Source organism: Ischnura elegans, chromosome 12 (genome assembly GCF_921293095.1).
Source record: "Ischnura elegans chromosome 12, ioIscEleg1.1, whole genome shotgun sequence".
NCBI classification, from domain to species: Eukaryota; Metazoa; Arthropoda; class Insecta; order Odonata; family Coenagrionidae; genus Ischnura; species Ischnura elegans.
The window spans coordinates 55,447,100-55,470,454 of NC_060257.1; the positions used below are offsets into that span (position 1 = coordinate 55,447,100).

The 23,355-nt window shown below is 38.8% G+C and overlaps 2 protein-coding genes across 2 annotated transcripts in view; both read right to left on the reverse strand.

The window, feature by feature from the left end:
- Window positions 1-23,355, reverse strand: part of LOC124168953 (dynein axonemal heavy chain 7) — a 133,320-nt gene that overhangs the window by 69,808 nt on the left and 40,157 nt on the right. The window contains exons 21-30 of the mRNA XM_046547370.1: window positions 22,892-23,023; window positions 21,127-21,348; window positions 20,312-20,509; window positions 17,187-17,310; window positions 13,749-13,924; window positions 12,816-12,967; window positions 12,349-12,496; window positions 3,200-3,421; window positions 2,507-2,679; window positions 387-528 (exon numbers count right to left, since the gene is read on the reverse strand). Of these exons, the coding sequence (XP_046403326.1) occupies window positions 387-528; window positions 2,507-2,679; window positions 3,200-3,421; window positions 12,349-12,496; window positions 12,816-12,967; window positions 13,749-13,924; window positions 17,187-17,310; window positions 20,312-20,509; window positions 21,127-21,348; window positions 22,892-23,023 (1,689 nt within the window). The remainder of the gene's footprint in view (window positions 1-386; window positions 529-2,506; window positions 2,680-3,199; window positions 3,422-12,348; window positions 12,497-12,815; window positions 12,968-13,748; window positions 13,925-17,186; window positions 17,311-20,311; window positions 20,510-21,126; window positions 21,349-22,891; window positions 23,024-23,355) is intronic.
- LOC124168949 lies at window positions 5,053-7,119 on the reverse strand. Its single transcript, XM_046547367.1, has 3 exons — window positions 6,013-7,119; window positions 5,607-5,915; window positions 5,053-5,502 (listed from the first exon to the last, which is right to left on the reverse strand). The coding sequence occupies exons 1-3, from the start codon at window positions 6,653-6,655 to the stop codon at window positions 5,069-5,071; spliced, it is 1,386 nt and encodes a 461-aa protein (XP_046403323.1). The 5' UTR covers window positions 6,656-7,119; the 3' UTR covers window positions 5,053-5,068.

Consider the following 23,355-nt stretch of genomic DNA (forward strand, 5'->3'; position numbering starts at 1 on the left):
TAAATATTCATAACTTGTACATTAAAATAAAAAAATTATAAATACTTATATTAAAAATCTCCTCCATACTTTAAGCGACTGGGGGGGCATGTGCCCCTGTGCCCTCTCCCTAAATCCGCTTAAGACTAGAAAAATACAAAACCACCATTTAGCTAGGAAACACAGACACCATTTACTATCAACCCACATCCATAGCATAATTAATTCTACAAATTATCTTGAAAGTTCATACATGTTACATACATACAAGTTCTATGTAATTATACATGTAAATAATGTAAAGTACATATATACAAGTTCTATGTAATTATGAGCAACTGAATCTTTTAAGCAGGAACTAAATATGTACCTTCAATTAGCAACTTGTATATAAAATCATTACCTACCTGGAAGAGGTCATATTCATTGATATGGGTTGCTAGGCGTGTGAGAGATTGTCTTCCTGAGCCACCGACTCCCACCAGCAATGCATTTGCTCGAGGTTGTTTCAGAATGCGACAGATTCTGGAAAGATGCTCTATCGCAAATCTGTAACAGCAAAATGTAATTTATTTAAATTATTCCTTAATTTCTCAATCAGTCATTCACAGAGTCGATATGGCCATAGCTTTCTTCTTGATAATTCAGACAAAAAGTATTTTCAAATGTCATTAAACCTTCACAGTCCTGAAAGGTGGGTCAATATTGGTGACATGCATAAAGGGAAAGCTAGGCAAGTTACACTAGCCTAAACAGCAATGAAAAACAATCAATCATAGATGGCTATGATCTGAACTTAACACTAGAATGACCGGGGGCGGTCAATTGACCGTTTGCGTTTTTCTTCCACACACCCTTTCGTTATTTTCGGATCAATAACGCAGAGATTTTTTTCTTTTAATATTTTGAAACAAATAATGTGAAAATGAAGTGATTTTGGGTAGAAATGTCAATAGAAATGTCAGCTTTTACCTACAATGACCACGAGCCGTCAATTGATCGTTTTTGTATTTTACACCGTCATTTAGCTCTCTTTGTCGATTCTTGATATCAATTTTGCCAAATATCATAGCGTGCACTTTAACCAACACACAAATACTACTCAAGTTTGACTATCATGTCTTAAGAACTGTTTCTAAGAATGATTTTACAGTTCATGTGAAGGAGAAACACATAAGCAAAACCAAGGTCTGTTGTGTCGTGAAGAGAAGAGACAACTAACACGAGACTACTAAGTATTCTATGTAAAGTGATGAACATTCATTCTTTTGCTGATTTTCATAGTTGCATTTGTGCATAGCTTCTGCCAACCAAGTCAGGCGCCGCCGCACCCCTGCTTCTCAAGCATGCCACGTAGCCTATGGGGCTGCCCGTGAGCACCTGGGTAATACCCTTTCTGCGACCAGTTAAAACTTACATGCCGGCCACTGTCTCGTCATAGATGCTTCAGTCACCCATTCCCTCAGTTCAATCCACTCTGTGATCATCCGGTTCACCCAAACTGATGATATTCTCCTAAATACTCCAATATAAACTATATGTTTGACGCAAAGATGGTGAAATTTTTTTTGCATTCAGTTCATTGGAAGAATGAAATTTATTTCAAATGCAACAAAGCATAAACATTTTTCCTAGAATATAGCAAATGAAATTTTCACTGGCTGAGGCACAAAGGTGCATGTTGGTTTTTACTTCCCCGAAATTGATGTGGCCTGTCGCTCAGAGGCATTTCTCGCGATCGTTACCAGTGCCACGTAATCCATCGTGTATGTTTCCAACCACCTCCCCGTCAACTCCTATACTTGCACGCAGTCTCGCTTTCCCTGTGATCGTCGCTTCTTTTGATGGTTTCCTTCAATATTCCTCCGTTCTGCACGTTCCTTGGATATTTTCTACAATGCGCTCATTGAACGTGTTTGAATATATTTCCGGGTTGATTAGCACTCCCTATGTCAATCTCATTGTCCCGTTGTGCTTGGTCTTTAGAAGACGTCTTACTAAGACGCTAAAGTTAAATCATAGACTCAGAGGATTGATAAAATGAAAAACATAACGACACATTCTGAAAGCATTCTTTTCTATCTCCTTGAGATTCAAATACGCATCTCATTCCACAATTTCGGTCACTTTATCTAAGCATTGCCTCCTTAGATGTTTTGTATCTACCATGACTTTCTTTATTCGTTGATCTCTCCATCTCCTGGGTTTTCGACTTGTTTTTTGTGATAGGGTGACTACAGTTTCACCTGGATTCCACCAGGCGTCTTTAGGTCGAAGTGCTGATATCAGCATTTCAAAATATAAAAATTTATTCCATAAGAGTGACAAAAGATATAATCATATTAGTGACTATTTCAGAATCATAAAATAATAAGACAGAAGGAATATGAGTTTCCTAACTATAAAAATACAATGTGGGCCACAAAAAGAAAGTGGCCTGGCATCTGGTAGATGCCACGCGACCAACAATAAACAAATAAATAAGATCATATTCAAGATAAAAGAATGAAAAGAAGAGGTTATTTACCTAAAAAGTACCAAATTCATTGGTTTCTTGGTCATGTTATTGAATTCATTCAAATACCTCTCAACCACAGCATTTAACTCCTTCATATCAGTCACTTCACAATAATTTCTGGGATCAGCATTAGGAATGATAAAATCACAATACATAAGTCTTCGAAGTTCCCCTTCACCAACCTTGAAAATGATGCAAAAATATTCCATCAATGTCGTTAATTTAAAAAAAATGCATTCAAATAAAGTGAACTCTAATTGATGAGTTCCATTAAAGCATTTTTAACTAATTAGCATGCCAACTCCCTTAAGCCTTAGTCACAGTGCTAGTGAATTATTCCAATTATGCAGTACATTTTAATCACCTCATGAGTATGCTATTTCAACATGGATGGATGAAAGGCATGAAACTAGCACATGATACAAAAGTTCCTCGCAAAACACAACTCTGAATATTTACAGGCGAAACATGACAGACGTTAAACTACACACACAAAATAATGTACTAATTATATACAAGATAACATTTGTTAAACAAAAGATTAACAAAAAGATAAGTCCTTAATGTTGGAGACATTGCCTCTCATGACTACAAGTGAACGGACTGGTGAGCAGAAAATTTAGATTACAATACTCTAATGGCAAAAGAATAGAGAGCACATTAAGACACAGTAAAAGATTTAGAACATTGCTACCAACAAACCTGGGCATCAGGAGGGGCATCCTCTGGTAATAAAGACTGGAACAATGCATCGAAATCTGTTGCAAGAGATTCAGTCACAACCTCACGGAGGACTTGGATGAGCCAGCTTCTGTCGTTATCATCAACTAAGCGGTCATAATACACTCTGATGCTTTCGTGAACCCAGAGCTTCTTCATGGAAACAACATCTTCAATTGCTTCAGGAACTGATAGAAGCACACCCTAAAAATAATTAAAAAAAGGTGTAAGAAGCTGCTGGCCATATGCAAGCATCATCCTTCCTGATGCTTTGCTCCTCCTTATCCTTCGTCAGCAGTTTCTCCTTCCCCACATCCCACCCGTTTCCAGTGGCTGCTTGTTTCTGCCTTCTGACTATGTGTGGTAAACTCCACACACACAGTGCAACAGTGCTAGGATGGTGACAGCACTTACCAGGGGCGCAGCTAGGAATTAAGGCTAGGGGGGGTTTTAGGAGCAACTAATACTTACGGGTGTGGGGGTATTGCATACCTATCAGGGTAAGCAGGCGTTGCAGGGGGCCTAGGGTGGCCCAAAAAAAACTTTTTTTTGAAAGTTTGTGGGGCGACTTCATTTTATGGTGCAATTTCATGTATAAACGACCCACAAAAAAATTCGGCTCAATTGCACAATATTTGACCCTGCCGAAACGCGTTTAAACATTTTCGGCTAGGATGTAAGGCATTTTGCCTACTTTACAGGGGCTATTTCCCGTTTTCTCCGGTATTTGCTGCAGAAATTGTTGTTAAATAGAATAAATACAATACTTGTTGATAAAAATTATTATTAAAAATCAGTTATTTTATTATTAATTCGTTAAAAATGGTTTACATAAAATTTACAACCTTTTTTTTCCGTACTTATCGAACATTCTTCTGTGCTTCTGCACCACTAATAGCAAATGCTGTCTCTCACGTTCATTACAGGTAAGGTTTTTCTGTAACAGATATTTTTTGATGAGGGACACACCCCTTTCGGCGGTGTCATTGACGACTTTAATATGTTTTATAACATTAAATCCTTTCAGGTACCTTTCATCGAAAATCCAATCTTCGGGGTCTCTTGACAAAAAGCCTTGATCAATGCCCGTAATGTCGAAGAAACGTCGAGAATTAGAGGAAACGAAATCGCTCAATTCCAAATCCTTAATGCCACAATTGGGAGGAAGTTGCGCTCGAGGGCTGCAAACATGCACTTCCTTTAAAAAAGAGTTGACCATCGCCCTCTTACAAGGCAATGAAACATTGGGATCAAACAAAGATAAGCAAACTAATGTTTCTGATAAATACCATAAATGGTTGCAAATTTTTTTTAATGCTGCTTGGTAGTGTTTCTCTTCTCTACTAGCCAACGTTTTCAGAAGTTCAAGATCACGGGCTGGCGCACTAAATGCCACTGGACATGTGTACCAGGACTTAATGTACACGGAAGCTACAAAACAACATATTTGAAACACGTTGTCACTCTCTTTGGTTGAAAGGTTCAATTGCTTTCCAAACATCCATACTTTGAATGAATAGATTGCCTTTGCCATCCACCGCGACTTGCTGATGGAGCCAGGCTTCTTAAACTGATAGGCTGTGGTTCCTGGAACTGAACCACCCAAGAAAATAATAACCAACTTCAGAAGTTCCCTGTAGTCGTCACGCGGCTGAAATACCTGGAAATAAAGAAATAATGATCAATTAAGGTGGAAATAGATGTGGGTGTATAAAATGTGAGGTAGTCTCTTACCTTAAGTTGGTTGCAGCAAAATATAATGATTTCTTTTTTGTCGTTGATCTTCCGCAAACTACCCCGTGTTGTCGCTGCAGTGCGGTACCGTGCTGTAAGCATAGTAAAAATAAAAGTTTAGTTAATGTCCCTGCATACGTGGAAATATATTAGCAAGCGTTTCAAAATACCTTTGTCGATATTTTTCCAATTATCCTTTAGACAATCAACAAATGGTAAAGTTGCCTTCTTAGAAACACTTATCAATGAATCAAATACAGCAGCGAGGACTAGTTCAAGTATATGGTGTCTGCAAGCAAGCTCCAGCAGCTCTTTTCCCAGTTTTCGCTGAATATGAACACAGGCTCCATTTACTCGTCCACTATTCACGGTTGTGGTATCGAAGACGAGGCCTATAACTCGCTCCTGAAGTTCCCAACTTGTCAAATATTCAACCACTGCAGTAGCTTCCTGAATCCCAGTGCCCCTTTTCAATTCCGGAACGCCAAGAAGCTGCTCAACTCCTTCTCCAGATACCAAAATTGGCAACCGATCAGCATTGCCTTCTGCATCTAAAGGAAGGAACGAAACCGCAATAAATGGTCTGATGTGCCTACAGACTATGCAAGATATTGAAAATAAATAATGGAAAGGACAAATAAATTACGATAAATACCTTCACTGCTGGGCATTAGCTTTCCATCCCAATGGACGACCAAAGGAACATACGGAGTGAACTCTTGTTTAATCATAATTGCCATTTCCTCTCTACATTCCGACCTTTTTCGCTGTAATTGTGAGCGGGAAGAAACTATCTGCACCTCCTTCTCAGCAAAACCCAAAGATTTCGCTGTGGCCTGAGCAACCGCTTTTATTAGCATGGATCCCCCACCGGAAGACGTCAGAGTTCGATCTAACGCAGCAGATACCATTGAGTCATTTACAATGTGAATCTTGCGCTTCTTAGGCTTGCTCGGTGTAAAGTCTGTAAAATGTGTAGTGCAACAAAAATTATATGACCTACATAAATAAAATTATTCATAAATTTTAGCTTGATAATTCATACATACAAAACTACATACCATCATCGGTGTCTTCAGCCGTGCTCGTATCGGAAGCCTCGGAAGAAACATGGTTTTTAAAGAGCTCATTCGTCTCCTTTGTACTTCGTTCTTTCGCCTTCTCCGCTGCAAGTTCCTTCTGATGATTCCTTTTACGATTGTTTTCCTGCATGGCGCACCATTCCTTATCGATGCCGCCCATATACCCAAAGCGGTCACTTTGCATGCTCACGTAAAATTGGCGGTCATCATCTATTTTAATGAGCTCCATAGCTTTCTTATGACCAATGTCGAGCAGCCTGTCCAGCTTGGATGTAAATAATTGTCTCTTCATATCACTCTTCCTGCATTTGAGGCCCTTATCTTTTCCTAACCTCCTATATTCCCTATACACGTTTAATAGTTTCTTAATAACATCACGGGCGTTTTGAGTTGGGATGTTTGCTTCTGCCCAAAATTCCAGCAATGCGCTCCCCGTGTGTCTGGCGACGTCTTTGGATTTAGCAGTGCCCGGTGTGGAGTGCAGTCTAGCAAAGAAACTCTTCAAAACTTCTCGCAATGTAGGAAGTTTCCCATTTCTCGGCAAGTTTTCATCGAAACAGTCACCAACGAGCCAAATATTGGTATTCCTCCTAGTGATACGCCTATAACTCTTCTCAGCCATTTCGAAGTAAAATCACACAAACTCCTAGAAAAATAACTCAGAGACACACGGTTTCACCTCTGAAAACATGAACTGCTTTCACGAATGCTACCGCTTGTTTTGTCACTGGAGTCTTCAGGGGCGGGAGAGTCGCGCAACAATATAGCTGTGATCATGAAGTGCCGTTGTCTTCTTGCATCGTCGTAGGACAATGATGCCGCCTTGCAACATTGTTCTAATGAAGCATTGACTGAGTTTACTTTTGCCGCCAAACGATAACCATGCTGCTTTGAACGCTTTCTTGATTACCTTTTTATCCAATTATAACGAGAATAAGCGAAATCTATCATGCCGTAGAAGGCTTTTTGTCAAGAGACCCCGAAGATTGGATTTTCGATGAAAGGTACCTGAAAGGATTTAATGTTATAAAACATATTAAAGTCGTCAATGACACCGCCGAAAGGGGTGTGTCCCTCATCAAAAAATATCTGTTATAAGTATGGAAAAAAAAAGTTGTAAATTTTATGTAAACCATTTTTAACGAATTAATAATAAAATAACTGATTTTTAATAATAATTTTTATCAACAAGTATTGTATTTATTCTATTTAACAACAATTTCTGCAGCAAATACCGGAGAAAACGGGAAATAGCCCCTGTAAAGTAGGCAAAATGCCTTACATCCTAGCCGAAAATGTTTAAACGCGTTTCGGCAGGGTCAAATATTGTGCAATCGAGCCAAATTTTTTTGTGGGTCGTTTATACATGAAATTGCACCATAAAATGAAGTCGCCCCACAAACTTTCAAAAAAAAGTTTTTTTGGGCCACCCTACAGGGGGCCCTGCTCCACAAAAATTTGAAGAATAATGGTTCAAAATGGCGAGTTTTACGGCTTTCTGAGGGATATGTGATAAGTCCTATTTTTATTCTATAAGTAATTCTCATCCAGATAAGTAAAATGGATTAAACTTAAAATTTCTCTGAGCTCTGGGGGGGTTTTATTCCCCAAAACCCCCCCTCGCTGCACCACTGGCACTTACAGCCAATGGACTGTCACGAGAGCAGCACTGGATGAGTGGCATGATGGGTACATCCCCAGTTGGCGACATGATGCAAGTGACTGATGTAAGCAAAATGGTAAGAAAATAAACATGTGTGCAACATGTCTCCCTGTGCACCAAGTTTTCCTGCGTATTCCAATTCCTCCTTCAGTGAACCGATGCAATGAGTACATTGGCAACTTACATCGGTTTATATGTCTGAAAATGGTACCATAGGGTTTTCAAGATTCATGCATTCAAAATTGCCACATAACTTTATTTGCTACTTGTAAACAAACATATTGTCAATTTTCAAATTTTTGGCAAAACTGTAAAAATGACGTTCATGAGTAAATTTCCACAGTTATTCATTTACTCAATCGCTTTCAACGTTTAAACATCATTTTCAAAAGTTTTCTGAGAAAATGGCATTTAAACATTGAAACCGGTTGAAGTATATAAGTTTGTAAAATTACTATGATTTTTTGTATCTTATGACAATGAATTTCCACAAGTAAACTCGTCAACAATCGATCGGAGATTCTGAGCGTATAACCCCTAATCATGATCATTTTTATTATGAAAATATAGTTGATGTAATCAATCCAATCTAATAAATCAAATCTGACGCAAATTCCCATGCTTAATTTAGCTGAGCTAATGTATTCCTAAACCTATGTTGAGTGTTAAAAGTCATTACAAACTGAAAGTAGGGACTAAAAAAAAAGCAGAAAACTCTAACAGTCAAATATGTATTTTTAAGACTTTGAAATAACATTAGTTCCATCACAATGATGAAATATTAAAAAAAAAGTATGCAAAAGGTAAGGTGTGTTAAGTGGGACGCTTAAATAGCATATATCAATTTTAACTAGCTCAGGAAAATTTTCTAGGCTTGCTAAAATCCTGAGATTAATGTTTGATATATATGTCAATCGCCAAAAAAAGATAATTAGATTCACATTCCTCTCTCTGTAATGTGGTAATTTTTATAAATTATTTCTTACAATCTTGTCAAGGGATCGCACTTTCCCCGTACATGGGGCAAGTGTGTCCTATGGCTGATGTGAAATATATTTCCACATTTCTTGAGAAATCAACTTTTATCTAAGGTGATGTAAGTAGTATTTTTTTGGCATATTTTGTTTAATTTTGGTCAAATGAGGAAACACTAAGGAATTTTGGTCAAATGTGTTTTTTAATGATAGTGACAGTATTAGACTTTCATACATTAATTTATAAGCATATTAAAAATAGCTAATGGGCATAAAAGCAGAATAAATAATTCTAAAACTGGTGTAAACCTTGTATGAGACAAGATCCTTTCCCTGGGCTTTAACCTTGTCGCGGTGTAAAGGCTTGCATGTTCCTATGACCCCTAGAGCTGCACTGGTGGGATTAATTCTAAATTATTCCCGGTAGGGCCACCCATGCCAGATAGGTCAAAGGGTAGGAGCCAGAAGAAAGGTAGTCCACGTGATAGTGTCACGTGAAAAACACTGTTGGAATGGAAGTGGGAAACCCTACCAACTATCTCTTCCCTGAAAACATGGAGTACAACCAAATGAGCCTCGGAATCTCATTGACCGGAACCCGTCCGCAAAGGGCAGGTGTCGGTCACGGCAGCGAGCTCGGCAAGGTCCTCGGAGTCGTCAACATGCGAAATCCTTGCACAGACTTATCATCATTATCAGCAGCAATGAAGAAAGAAGAAAAGAAGAACAAGAAGATGGACAACAAGAAGTCGGCTAAAAATGTAGGGACGTGGAATGTGAGGACAGTGATGAGGGCAGGGAAGTTAGAAAATATCAAAAGGAAAATGGATCACAGGAGGATAGATATCTTAGGGTTATGCGAGGTGAGGTAGAGGGATGGGGGGGACTATTGGAGTGATGGTTATAGGGTTATATATAGTGGTGGGGAGGAAAGCCAGCGAGGGGTAGCTTTTGTATTAAACGGGAAGATGGGTAAGCGTGTGGTAGGTATAGACCAGGCAAGCGATAGGATTCTGGTGGTAGAAATTGAGGCGCGGCCCACCAACCTTGTGGTGATCCAAGTTTGCATGCCCACTAGCAATCATAGGGAGGTGTATGAACAGCTCGAGGAAATAATTAGAGAAACTCCGGGTAAATTGTTCCAGTAAGAGTTCAATGTGAGGTATTTATTGAACGAAAACTAACTTAAGAAAGCTTTCTTTATCAAAGAAACCTTCAAAATAAAAGTTGATCTCAGGACTCTAATTAAACAACCTAGTTTTATAATGCTTGATAATTTGTAACATTTACACAAAAAAGTTTAACGCAAGGACAGCGAGACAGAAACTAAAAATTTAATCCATACTGCAACCACGTAGCCTGGGGTAAGTGCGACCTCCTGTCGCACTTACCTCAGGCAAAGGGGTGGCCCTAGCCCCAGCAGGTAGAAATCAATGGTTACGGCGGGGAAAGTGCGACCCCCCATCTAAACTAATTATAATGATCCGAGTTCCAAAATTTAAAGTAAAGGAAGGAAGCCTAATCCATGAAAAAGAGAGAACAAGATATAGTTCTTATCTAACACCTCCGATGCATTGATTCTGAGGGAACTGCAGAGTAACCTCTCCTCACAACCAACTACTACTACAAGATGTACTGAAGGGTATATTTTCTAAGCATGCAGAACAAGAATTCAGTGATAAGTATTACAAAGTAGTTTGCTCTGGTTCCATTACAATGTGTGGATTATGTTGCACGACCGCCACCTGCTTCGAGAACAGAAATACGATCTTCCTTAAGGGAGGTTGCACTTACCCCACCTTACATTAATGCACATTTGGTCAGAAAATTTAAGGGCTAGCCAAATATTTTGTTAGCTCAATCATTTGTTCAGTGTTTCTGATGTAATACATATGCACACGCCCAAAATTTCCCTTACAAAAACTACTGAGTTTGGGCGGCTCAATATTCTGCCTTCACTTGGCTCTGCAGAACTCCCGAGGAATTTTCCCCTTTAAATGAGGGAGGAAGAGTAGCCCGTGGCACATCGCGCATGCAGCTAATGTAAGGAACCTTGAAGCGGGGCTGGACGTCGGGGAATACGTGGTCAAAATGCACTCCACAGGCAACTGCCCTAATGGTTCATCTACATCGACATCCATGTACTACACCGCAAGCCGCCTGAAAGGGGTGTGGCAGGGGGTGTTAAGACACCAGCCATTTGCACATAAAAGGAAATGCTCAAATGAAATTACGACTCGCATTTATTAAAGTCCTTTATGGTTCGGGGGAAAAATGAATTTTCATATCTATCCGCACAGCAAAATATCTCTCTTAATTCATCGCTTGGACCTAACCTGGTTCCGCAAGATAGGAGCTGAATTTCAACAAACAAATAAGCATGTAAGAATTCAGCAGCCATGCAACATCCTCTGGATCTCGTAATAGGTTTTGCAAAGTTTTAAGATCAGAAAAATCCCCACAGTGTGTGTGCATCATCAAATCATCTGTCACCTGGACTTGATCCATGGAACCTCAGATTTATTTCATGATTCTTTATCCACTACGCCACCGGAACAATTGTGTTTTAAGGCAGTCTCAATGCCCTACGTGTTGTTTTTGTCTACAAATGTCCCGACGAGAAACTCTCAGGGTTCCCACTCTAACTAAATTATAAAATTCATGGTTTTTTCCAGGTTTTCATGGTCTAAATTGCGTCAAATTCATGGTCTGTTTGATAAGCCATTTTAGGAAGAAATATTGATCTCATAAAAATCACTGGCCGCACGTTAACTAAATATATAGCAAACCCGATAAACGCTGGGAATGCAAAAGGCAGCAATGAAAGTGCTCTTATGACGTCGCCTATCGTTAGCAAAATTTAGGGCCGGCTAAAGGTTGTGAGTGAGAAAATGGAGGGTGACAGGGAAGTGAAGAGGTGTCTGATTTCTCGCCAGGGTTAATGATCACTTTGATTGATTGTCGTCCAATCACAGCCTTAAGGTCTGTGTGTAGTCATGACACACGGACCAATATTTGTGCTTCAAATATATGTGTGCAGATCAATGCGTGTACAGTATCTGCGAGTGACTGACCTATTTTTCTTTTGATCCGTCAATCGTAGATCTAAAATCAAGTTTGAGAGGTTTTTAAGGTTTCATGACGAATTTCACAGCTATTTCCAGGTTTTTTCACGGTAGACAAAATTCACGGCTTATTCATGGTTTTAATGTTTTCACGGTTGAGTGGGAACCCTGACTCTATTCTAGGTGAGTTTTGAGCGAAGCATGGTAAGGAGAATATAGGGAAGAATGCGTGCCTGGATCTTCTGTGCGTTGTCATAATGCGATGGATGTGATTATTTCCCTGGTATAAGGGGCATATAGCTTTAAAAATTCCCGGTTGTATGAGAGCATAATGAGGGCAAAATTTGGGAAGGCAAGTAATTCCTGAACTGGTCACTTTCAGACACCAATGAGCTGTGCGTTAATTTTTTCCACCACTGTACATGGGTATGTTCTAGTTTACTAGTATGCACCAGCAATGTACTTAGTTAGCACAAGGTACATACTAAGATAGAACTTGGGTTGGAAATCGGCCAATACTCACTCCCATCCATAAATGATAAAAATACTAACACAGGGGTTAGGAATGATATGGATATAAGGATAAAAAATAATAATGAAAAAAGTTGAATACCTGTATAACTCTTGAAAAATCCCTCAAGTTGAATAAATAGTGAGATTTATCTGGGGTGGGCAAAAGGTTTTCCTTGGCAGCTTTGTATACATGTAATGTTGCTTGAACAATCTCAGATATGCAGGAATCAAACTCCTTTCCAAATCCTCTTCAATGCCCATTTTTTGAGCATATGCAAGAGAAAATATTTAGATGGTTCAATTTCCCATAAAATCAATATTTTTCTCAAACTATAGAATTGGAACGAACTTCTCAAACTATGAATGCATGCCACCCAGATACATACAGGGTTAAATATCAGTTACCATTATAGAAACTATTCTCCAGATTTACTTTATAATTGAAGAAATGTCTATGTCACAGCATTAAAATTCAAGTAAGATTCATTTATAAAAATTATGCCTAATTTGAATACAAAATATGGATGATATTTAAGTAAATGGGACAGGAGAGGAATACATACTTACCTGGTATCTAGATGCCAGAACATTATTTTAGTAAAGATAGCAACCATGACAGAATCTGTAAATTCATTGATACCAATGCAATTAAAATGCCGTAAGAAACGTGGAGTTACTGTATTCCTGCCACCACCAGCAGGACCCATTGCTGATATCATCTGTAAGACACAAATAAGGCAACATCTCATTAGTAGTGGTAAAATTCTAACAAACCACACTATGGAGAACTTACAGTTGTAAAAAATAGAGGTATGTAAAAGAGGATGAGGAATCTTTCTCAGCACAAAAAACTTTATGGTTAAGTAATGCTTTGCTCTTCAAGATAAATATTCCCAAAGTTGTCCATTTAGTAAGAAAAACAGCCTTTAAAATGGCATAATTTCAGATGTCACACCTGCCATTTCCAAGACCCCAAGGCCATTGATCTCAAGCAGCAGTAATTTTGAAAAACATTTCATGTATATTCTGAGCTCATATTAGCAAGTACATCATATATGTAGCAGGAATCACATTATTACGATGACGAGGCAGTGCAATGACAAAAGGTCTGCGATTAAAATTTAAAAAATTATGGATTTTGCAAAGCCAAGAAGTTCCATAGCATGCACTCAGAATTACGAGGTATCTTTTCTGAGAGGTGCATAGCCAGTTAACTTGAAATAAAATGGATGCACCTATTTTAATGGTCACCACGAAAATAATAACTCAGAAAATTTTGTTAGCCACAAAGCTAGTGACCTACTGAGACCTCTTTGAGAGTGATTCAACTTCATCGCCAAACAATGACCAAAGCAATCATTTTGGTCCTCATTGGTATCAAAAAACAAAGAGTGAATAATTTCACACAACAGAATTATATTACATTAACTTGCCCACAATTGATAGGTAATTTCCATCCTATTAACTAGGAAAGTAAATCAACCCACAAATGAAACACACCTGGATATCCACCAGCTTCATGGGAACAGCTTCCTTCAAGTGATACCATGTCTGATGGTCCAACCACTGACGGAGCAGCTCAATTGGAGGTTGAGCACCATATTGTTCAGTTTTGGGCATACTCAAATCATCCACAAATACTACACACTTCTTGCCAAGTGGAGGCCCAAAAATGCCTGCAATAAGGAAAAAAGCAATCACCATTCACAACTGCCAAGACATGACATTTCACCATGGATTTTAAAAAAAATTGTTCTGCTACAACATCCTGGTTTCTAAAGAATCACAAAATATGTTATGATTAACACATTGTCCACCTAGTGACCAGCGATGAACAACATGAATAATAATAATAATAATAAAAACTCCTACAACCCCATGCTAGTCATCGTGAATGGCCATGGAGCAGTTAAAACCCATGGGATTTCTAATGTCACAGGAGACTAGGATCAATGTTTTAGGCATGGATCTTGCCTGCAGTCGTCATCATCACTGCATTTCTTCAAAATAAAGTAAATTTCACATTAGATACATTTGCAATGATATTTCCACCTGTCAAGAACCAATGATAATCATCATTATCATCATCATTGGTCAACAATGCTAAGGTTGGTTTGACATGGCCCTCCACATTCTAAAGTCAGCTAATCTTTTCACAACTCTTTCTTTCTTTCTTCTCCTCCCTTCTTCATAAAATTTCTCCTCTTTCACATCCCTCTTTACTTGTTCCATATATTTTATTCAAGGTCTTCCTTTCCCATTCTTCTTCCCATTTCTTCAGCGTTCACTTCAACTCGTCCCTCAACGATTACCTTCATCAGGCCATCAGGTCTCAAGATATGGCTGATACGGTTGCCATCTTCTAATCCAGGTTTTCATGAAGCTTTTCTTCTCTCCTACTTTAATTAGGACTTCCTCATTATTTACTATACCAATACATTTGAACCTCATCTTTCTTCTGTGGCACCACATTTCAAAAGCCTTTACCCTTGATTTCTTTGATCCTGTCTTCGTCCATGCCTCACTTCCATAGAGAAACATACTCTAAATAATGTATGATTTTACTTCCCCGGAGAATATAATGAATAAACTTTCCTTGGGTTTCCGTGTGGATGAGAAAATCTAAGAGAAACAAAGTTTTGGGTTTTGTCTCGTCACCCATTGTCATGGCTATTTTGTAGCCTGATGACTTTAGTTGTATCTTCTTAACCTTTTCCCTCCTATACACGTATATATACGTGTAGACGTTTCCTGACCCGGGTGACGATGGCCGTATAATTACGTGTGAGAGTTTCCTAGCCAGGAGAATGAAAGCCGTATACATATATACATTTTCTAGCTCTCCCCCTTTTAGGACGGTCGCATGTTTACGTCGTCTTTGTCTCGGGATCCAACCCTGCGGGATTTACCCTCGGAATCCAGGACCAGGTACCCGGACCCCTCGTCTTTTATAACCCCTCTTAGCGGTAAGGGACAGCGGTCATACAATTGTTTATCCAGTCAGGTTTCGAAATAAATATTTTTTCATTTCTCAAGAAATATACACTAAGAATTGAATTATTTGACTTTTGAGCAGCGTTTACAAATTTTAAATGAAATTCTACAATAAATATTAACTTATATCTCGAGTTATGTATAAACATCAACATGGAAATTGTTGCTGCATTAAATGCGTCAATATTGGCCTTAGAACTTCGTTTAAAATTTGACAATGCTCAGAAAAAATGAGGAATTCAATTCAAAGTCTTCAATTTACGTGCAAGCAACAATTATCCATTTGCTAAATACATATAAACAATACATAAGTTGACCGCGAACCTATGCCGCAGGTATGGTCGTAAACCCAGAAAGGAGGGAGCACAACTACTCTCGGAGTCCGAGATAATGCGAAGTCCCAGCGTGGAGGGGTCGAAAAAGGTTCAGAGAGACCCTTTATAACGAATGCCCTCCAAAAATGCTCCGTACCATGAGAAAGAAGAGTCTCTTGGGGCTCAGGACAGCAGTCATGCTAAGACGAAAACACCGCTGTCTCGAAAGGGTTAATTCTTGCTGAATTCCTTCTGGTTCTCATTCAAATTTTCTGTGACACCATCGTTGTTTTTTTACGTTGTGTTAAACCTGACAACATACGCATCGAAGATATTGACTAAGATCATCTAATGAAGAATAGAATTAAGAGCAAAAGAGTACCCAGACAAGGATAATTTCAGATTCAGAAAAAGACAAGGCACAATGGAAGCAATTTTGGCCCTCAAAAATAGCCTAGAGAATGGGTGACAAGACGGAACCCAAAGCGTCGGCACCCTTAGATTTTCTTACCCGTGCGTAAACCCAAGAAAAGTTTATTCATACTCGAAATGTAATTTTCATAAATTGTTTCCTTACTCCTATGTTTTCATTTCCTAATGTGAGTCGATCTTACTTTGGGTGGAATGCTCTTGTCGCCTGAATTATTCTGCTGATGATCATTTAGCCCTTCCAGTTTATGTTTCCCTATTTTGCCTTGACCTCTCTTCTGCTGTAAACTAGTATTTTGGTTATCTTTGTGCTTATTTTCAGCTGATATCTGCCCATTACTCTGTCCTTAATAAACATAATCTTTTTCAGATCTTTCTTTATCTCTGCTATGGCATCAGAAAATCGTAGAATACTAATTTTTCCTCCATGATTATTAATTCTCAAAATTTTTCCTTTGATTCCATTTATGATTTCTTAACGAAAACGTTTAAATTACAGGAGAAACAGCACAGCCTTGTCTCACTCATTTCCTAATTCTTGCTTCTTCACAGCTCACAGCTGGGTTCTGATTTCTACCACCACTGCTTCATTTTTGCATACACTGGGGATGATTCTCCTGTCATCAGAAAGAACTCCAACTTCTTTCAGGATCACAAGCATTGTGTTCTAATCCTCCCAGCCAAATGGCTTCTATTTTCCATTCCCTTCTCTAAGAGCAGCCTGAGGAAGATTATTGCTTCCCTTGTGCCTTTGCTTTTTCTGAATCAAAAATGGCCCTCATCCAGTTACTCCTCTGGTCTTAACTCTAGCCGTCTTTAGATGATCTTTGTCAACATATTTAATGCGTTTGATGTCAGGCTTAACACATTTGGTAGAAAAACAATGATGGTGTCACAGAAACTTTACACAAGTACCAGAAGGAATTCAGAAAGAATTTGGAACCAGAGAAACCAAAAGAAGACCATCCACAGCCCGACTCCATGTGGTAATACAAGTCCCATACATAAGCATTTGGGCAGGAATAAGACAGTCTCTGAAATTTTTTTCCACCACTGCCGGGGTTTGAACCTGGGCTCACTACGTGGGAAGACAAACCCTCTTGCCTCCACACCAACCTTACCTCCAAAAACAGAAAAAAATATCTCAACTCAAGTCTAAATATAAGAATCTCAACCTGATGGCAGAAATAATAGGACTCACCCCTCCTCCGTTTGTCTAGCTTACTCATAATTAATTCTTGCACTTGGTTTGCTGACGTTTGAGCAGAGAAGTTGACAAAAAGTGGTTGATACAATTTACCATCAACCTTGTTCAACAGAAAGTCCTGCAACAGGGAAAAAATTCAAGTTTTAATATACATCAAACATACCAGATTAACTGAGTCAGAAATGGAAGTACAGCAGACTCCCGATTATCCGGCTGCGGTTTATCCAGGTTGTGGATTATCCGTGCATGATTTTCACTCTCGCTCAATTTTTTCCGCGATCTTTATAAAAAAATCTGATGCAAAACCATCTGAATTACAGCATTAATGCTAAGATACACCGGGCTTATTATTTCCATAAGAATCCCCTTCATAAAATGGAGGCAATCATGCGTAGCTGCATTCACAGGAGCACCGTGTTCCTGTTTTCCAAGCCTCACGCGACCATACTCCTTGATCACGGATACAAGCCGCGCAGCAGTTGCAGCCCGGGCAACTTGTGCGAGACGCGACTACGTGGGGTGTTGCCTGACAGTGTTGTTTCTGACGTCAAGCAGTGGTTTTGAAGCATTCGTGCAAACCACTTTTCTATATCCATGATCACACAGCCACGGATGAGTGGTTTCTGAAACCAGGCCTTACATGGAGCATTAATAATATGAGTACAACCATGTTATCGCCACTAAAAAGATCGCGAACTGGCAAAGAAAGCCCTCGATGAGTCTGGGAAGCACTCTTAAATAACAGAATAACTGCATAAATAATAATGTATTGCTTGTTTTATATAAATTATGAACATTACAAGACATTTAAATGAAAGTTTGCATTATCCGTGTTTTCCAATTATTTGTGCCGTCTCTCCCCATCATTAGCCCGGATAATCGGGAGTGTACTATATGTACATATGTACTTGGGAACAACTTGACTAAGACCCAGTAGAAATCACTTTTGCACACATGAAAAGTTGGGACTCCTGGTAGGGTTAATGCATCCTTTGGCAGAAATTTCTCAAATTTTTACTAATAAAGCATAACTTTAATTTTAAAGCTGGAATCATCAGTAACAATGCAACAGTTGTTTGTCCACATGAAATACAGCATGAAGCAGTTGCAACAAAAGCTAATAAATATCTGAAAATCATTAAAACCATATCAACACATGCTCCTTATTGCCAAAGTAAATCAAATGTTGCCTCTTTCATCATTTTAGATGGTGCTAAATGAGGAAAAATTAGTGATTTAACAGTTGGGTATCATATCAAAAGAAAATACATTTTGTGCAATGCACTCTAAGGTTTTCTAAAAAAATTACAAAATTTGGCAATCATTCTTTTTACAAAGTCAATAACCCACAAACACTTCAAACGTGCACATAAGTGAAGGCAGCAAGAGAGAACAAGAGAGAAGCTGAGCTAAAAAAAATCTTGTATTTACGAGAGGCAAAAGGAAGCAGAACAAGCCAGACATCTGATTCCAAGATCCTGGAGCGATGTCTCTCAATGGTATTTGGAGGAGGCGACCAATAGCTGAAGTCTTTTGCACGATGAGGGAAGGGTATAGAAGGAAGGGTGGAGAGAAACCTGGTGTCGGCATTAGTCGACTCTAATCAAAAGGTGCCAAGGGGACCAAGGCTTAATGCCCCATCAGAGCGACGGAGTGTTGGGCTTGAATTGTCTTCCACTCAACATTCAAGCAGGGATCGGGCAATCTCTGAAAATTCTCTGCAAATGCCGGGATTTGAACCAGGGTCCACCGGGAAGCCAACACTATAGCCACCACACCAACCTGATCCCCCAACGGTGGCCCTCAATTGGTCCGAGAACTGAGTCCGGGCAATTCTCCCTGCCCGAATCATCACGTACCAGTCACTGTGGCCTGAGTATCATAACGATACCTCAACGATTCGTTCCCTACTTTCACTCTTATCTGTGTCTAAGATTTCCAAGAAACGGAAATCCATTATGTTAATGGGACGGGCAGAATGTTACCTCCCAAACGTTTTAAAAGAGGATGAAGTTCCTCTGTTGAATGTGTAAAGTTATCACATTTGCTGAAATAAGTCTGCTCAACCCATCCGCAACCACAAGCATACACGGCCTGAAGCTGGCTACAACACAAGCGTACCGGCAGAATGCATATTATTATCTATCAGTTGATCCTGATGCTATCTCACCAGTTTTTTTTTGTAAGTTTTTGGCCAGATAGTGTGCCTGATAGAAGCTGCCATCTGGTGGCTATTCAGAAAAATTTTTCCATTGAAAATCGCCTTAGAATATTTATGCTTCAACCTAATGTAAGAGCAGCCATCTCTTAACAACATTCGCACGATTGTGCATTGCGGGTGACTCCCGTAAAAGTTATCACCGCGGCTAGTCCCGGTATACTTTCAACTAGTCTAGAGCGAACACCTCTTTGTGTTCTATGTCCGGGCCTGCTCTCCGGCTGTGGTGCTGCGCTCACGATTTGGACTGCTTGTGGCATCATATGCTCAGCAGTCCAGCAACACCTTGTCCGGTAGTGTCCGAAAATATCCACAGGGAAGAATGACGCCTCGGTAGCTTAACTGGCTAAAGCACTCGACTGGAAATCGGGGGATTCGGGTTCGAATCCCGGTCAAGGCGAATGATTTTTTCTCTGTGGATCTTTCGCACGATTGTGCATTGCGGGTGACTCCCATAAAAGTTATCACCGCGGCTAGTCCCGATATACTTTCCATTGACAAATTTAATCAAATAGCATCATACTCACTATCTCATCAAGCTCAACTATCGCTGCTCAACTATCGTTTCTTAAAAAAAAAATATTCTTTTGGTAAGTCATTCGTCATGGCAGTCGGTCTGGAGTGCAAATTATTGTTTATGGGTGATTCTCGCACTCTTCAGTCAGGCGACAAAGAGTGAACCATTACATAATGATATCCTTAACGTTCAGCTTGATTTGATCAAGTTTGAATCTCTTGAATGAGATCTTATGTTTTCATTGAGTCTCTCAGGCTAATACTAGTTCGACTTGTATTTTTAAATGAAGATTTATTTTCCTTATGTTTTTTTAAGGACACCAAGAGACAGGTAGGAGGAAGACCTTCAGATAGGTGACCACTGGTGAACCATTACAATACATACCATGATGTAAACAGATTTCCCTGTTCCTGTAGGTCCAACAAATAATATGGGAAATTTGTGGGGTAGTATTATGGCCATTAGAGCCATATTTCGAACCGTTTCAACCGTAGGAACAATTATTTGATTTACAGATATATCTCTGGGAATAGGAGCTGCAGGCTGTAAATCTTCTTCCCACGAACGCCATTTACCTTTCCCCTGAAAAAAAAATCAGTGAACAAGTTATCAACATGTACACCAGTGGTGAAGAAAATTTTTAAAAATATTGATTTAGATCATCTTTGGACAAATTGATAAGCGGATAAAAATTCTCTAGCCATGTATCAGATGGATCAGCATGTTTACAGGATTTTACAAGGATTCCTACATTCTAATCACATGACTTTTCTCTGACATAAGTCTTCATTTTCCCTGACTCTGTTACACTCTTCTTTCAACCATTGCATTAAATTTTTGAAGAGTTGATAGCATAAAAAATACAATGCTCTTTAAAAATATGTTTAAATTCTTTTCCAAGAGCATTTCTGTAAGATGAACACAGAAAAACAGTAGCTTGTCAACTTTATTTCTGTGAGATAAAAATCACAAAAATGCAAGCAATCAGCCAGTTGACAGCACGGAGATTCTTTTCACATGTCATGATAGTAAGGGAATCTTATCAATGATGCTTAGCAATCATTTTCTCAATCCTCAAACATACTGGCTCTAGCTCATTCTTTTAACTGTGAAATAAAGTTAGCTTAAAATTAAGGCTGACACTTTTATTTGTGATTACGTTTAAGATTCAGTTGAGATAAGTGAGTTCAATAAAGTACCTCTTTAATGAATTTATAGTCGAATACGGTGGCTTGAGCTGGCATTGGAAATATATATGGTTTCAGAGGAGGAGGAACTTCAGTGAGCAAATTGAATTGAGTGATCAAATCTTCTGGGAAATCTTTCACAAAAAATCCCCGAAAGAGAACATCAAATTTAAGGCGACTATCAAAGTCTAGAAGTGCTCCAAGTGACCAAACACACGAGAAGAAAAACACACCCTGAAATGAGAAAAATACAATATCAGTACCAGGATAACTTTTATTCGATAAAAAAAAGAATGTAGAGCTTTACTTACATTTTAATTCAGGCCAATAACTACACACTTAAAATAGAAATGTATACAAACAATACTGGTATCCCAAAGTAAAGCACATAGAGTGCTAATTACCTATTGTTGGATTATATACCTACCGTAGTTCCTTGGAAAAACTTTATTTTTACAATGTAATCTATATGTTGTACGCTCGTTTAACCCTTGGGTTGCGGGAGTTCATGATTTTAGCTGCCAGCCAGGGCAGAAGAGAACTCCTGTGCATGAGACACCCCCTGCCACGAGGGCTGGTCTGGTAGAATTTAGCCCCGTAGCGATCCTTAATGGTGAGGGAAAGTGCCCAAGTGCAAGATATCCAGGTAGTAATAAAAATTTTGGGTAAATGCTGCAATCAGCATGCAAAACGTATAAAAGCATTCCCGCACTCAAACAGGGTTAACCCATGAAAGGGGGACAATTGCTTGTATTTAATCAAGCCAATTGAAAAAAAAAACAATACTCAAGAAACAAACGGCAGATAAAAACTGAAAGAACTAGCAGAGTGACAGTAACAGACTGCAGGCCTTTTGTGGGAAGGGTCTGGGAGGGCAGCATACAAAAACAAGTAAAAAAACATAAAAATGACAGATTTGAGCAAGCCAGGCATTTGCATTCATAGAAATGCCGGCTAAACCTATAAACTCCAACTGAAACATAAAAAAAATGGCTGCAAAATGTAAAACTGGTTAACAATTTATTCATAAATTCATATTCGTATTCGTAAATATATTGAAGGATGGATCTGGATAAAGTCTGCAGTGGCGTGACCTGAATTTAAGCAAAACATTTGCTACAGTGAAAGCATGCAAAAAGACCTTCTCATGCCATCTTCAGTATCTTTACACACAGAAGGGACTCACTATAAAAAGTGTAGCTTCAATTTGGATATTGCATACATATATTTTTTCCCTTATTACCCCAGAAAACACTGTGCAGCTTACATTCAGAGAAATTAAGTACCAGTTCCTCAGCCAGTCCTCCCACTTACTACCTCTCCTTTTCCCTCTTCGCCACTTAAAAATACTTCATATTTCAATGAAATGAGTGACAGAAATGAAGAGAAAACTTAGCATGGATACCAGAGTAATAACAATGAGGAACATGACAATAATTCAAGTTTTTCAATAATCCATTTCAATATCCCTTTCACCATCATGGATAATCCGCACTCTAGTGTACTAATATATTATAGTAAGGATACATGGTGCTCTATCAATTGGGTATAAAGATAGAGGAACAATTAATCTCTCCCAGATCAAACCAAGAGGATTTAAAAAATTATATTAGACCTTTAAACAAAGCCATTTAGTTAACCTTTCAATAGGAGTTATTCATGAAAAAATTATTTCCTTACAGATGTAGTAAAAATAAATATAGTACAATTAGCATGCTTTTCAAATATCAAAAGTTTGGAATGGATTAAATTTCAAAGAAAATGAAATAGTACTCACTTCCAACTGTGCTCTAATATCCAAATCTGATAATCCTTCCATGTGCTTTTCATCGTAGTAATCATCAATCATGCTTTCAAATAATCGCATTAAGGATACAATAAGATTGGTATCAGATGTCGTTAATAGCTCCTGTAAAATATATATCGACATATAACATGAAATAGCAGTAGAGAAAAATAGATTATAATACATTTAGAGGCCTCACTCACATGACCACATACCGTATAAGTGCGTGTAAGAGCTGCACACTAGGGCGGATCGCAAAAAACGATTTTTTTCAAATCCATCTGGCCCAATGAAAAAAAGTTGTGGGACCGATCAAAAATAAGGCCTGAAAAATTTGAGACCTGTACGTGAACCCCTGACCCTCGCTCAAATGCAATTTAGGGGGGGAGGGTCAAAATTCGAAAAATATAATATTTTATGGTCATTCCCTATAGATTTTGCCGAGTTACTGCCCT

Bases quoted from the DNA above. Each gene is read 5' to 3' on its own strand.
- LOC124168949 (XM_046547367.1), bottom strand. From the start codon at position 6,655: ATGGCTGAGAAGAGTTATAGGCGTATCACTAGGAGGAATACCAATATT. The intron at 5,916-6,012 runs GTATGTAGTTTT...CACATTTTACAG, and splicing joins GGCTGAAGACACCGATGATG to ACTTTACACCGAGCAAGCCT. The intron at 5,503-5,606 runs GTATTTATCGTA...TCCTTCCTTTAG, and splicing joins GCTAATGCCCAGCAGTGAAG to ATGCAGAAGGCAATGCTGAT.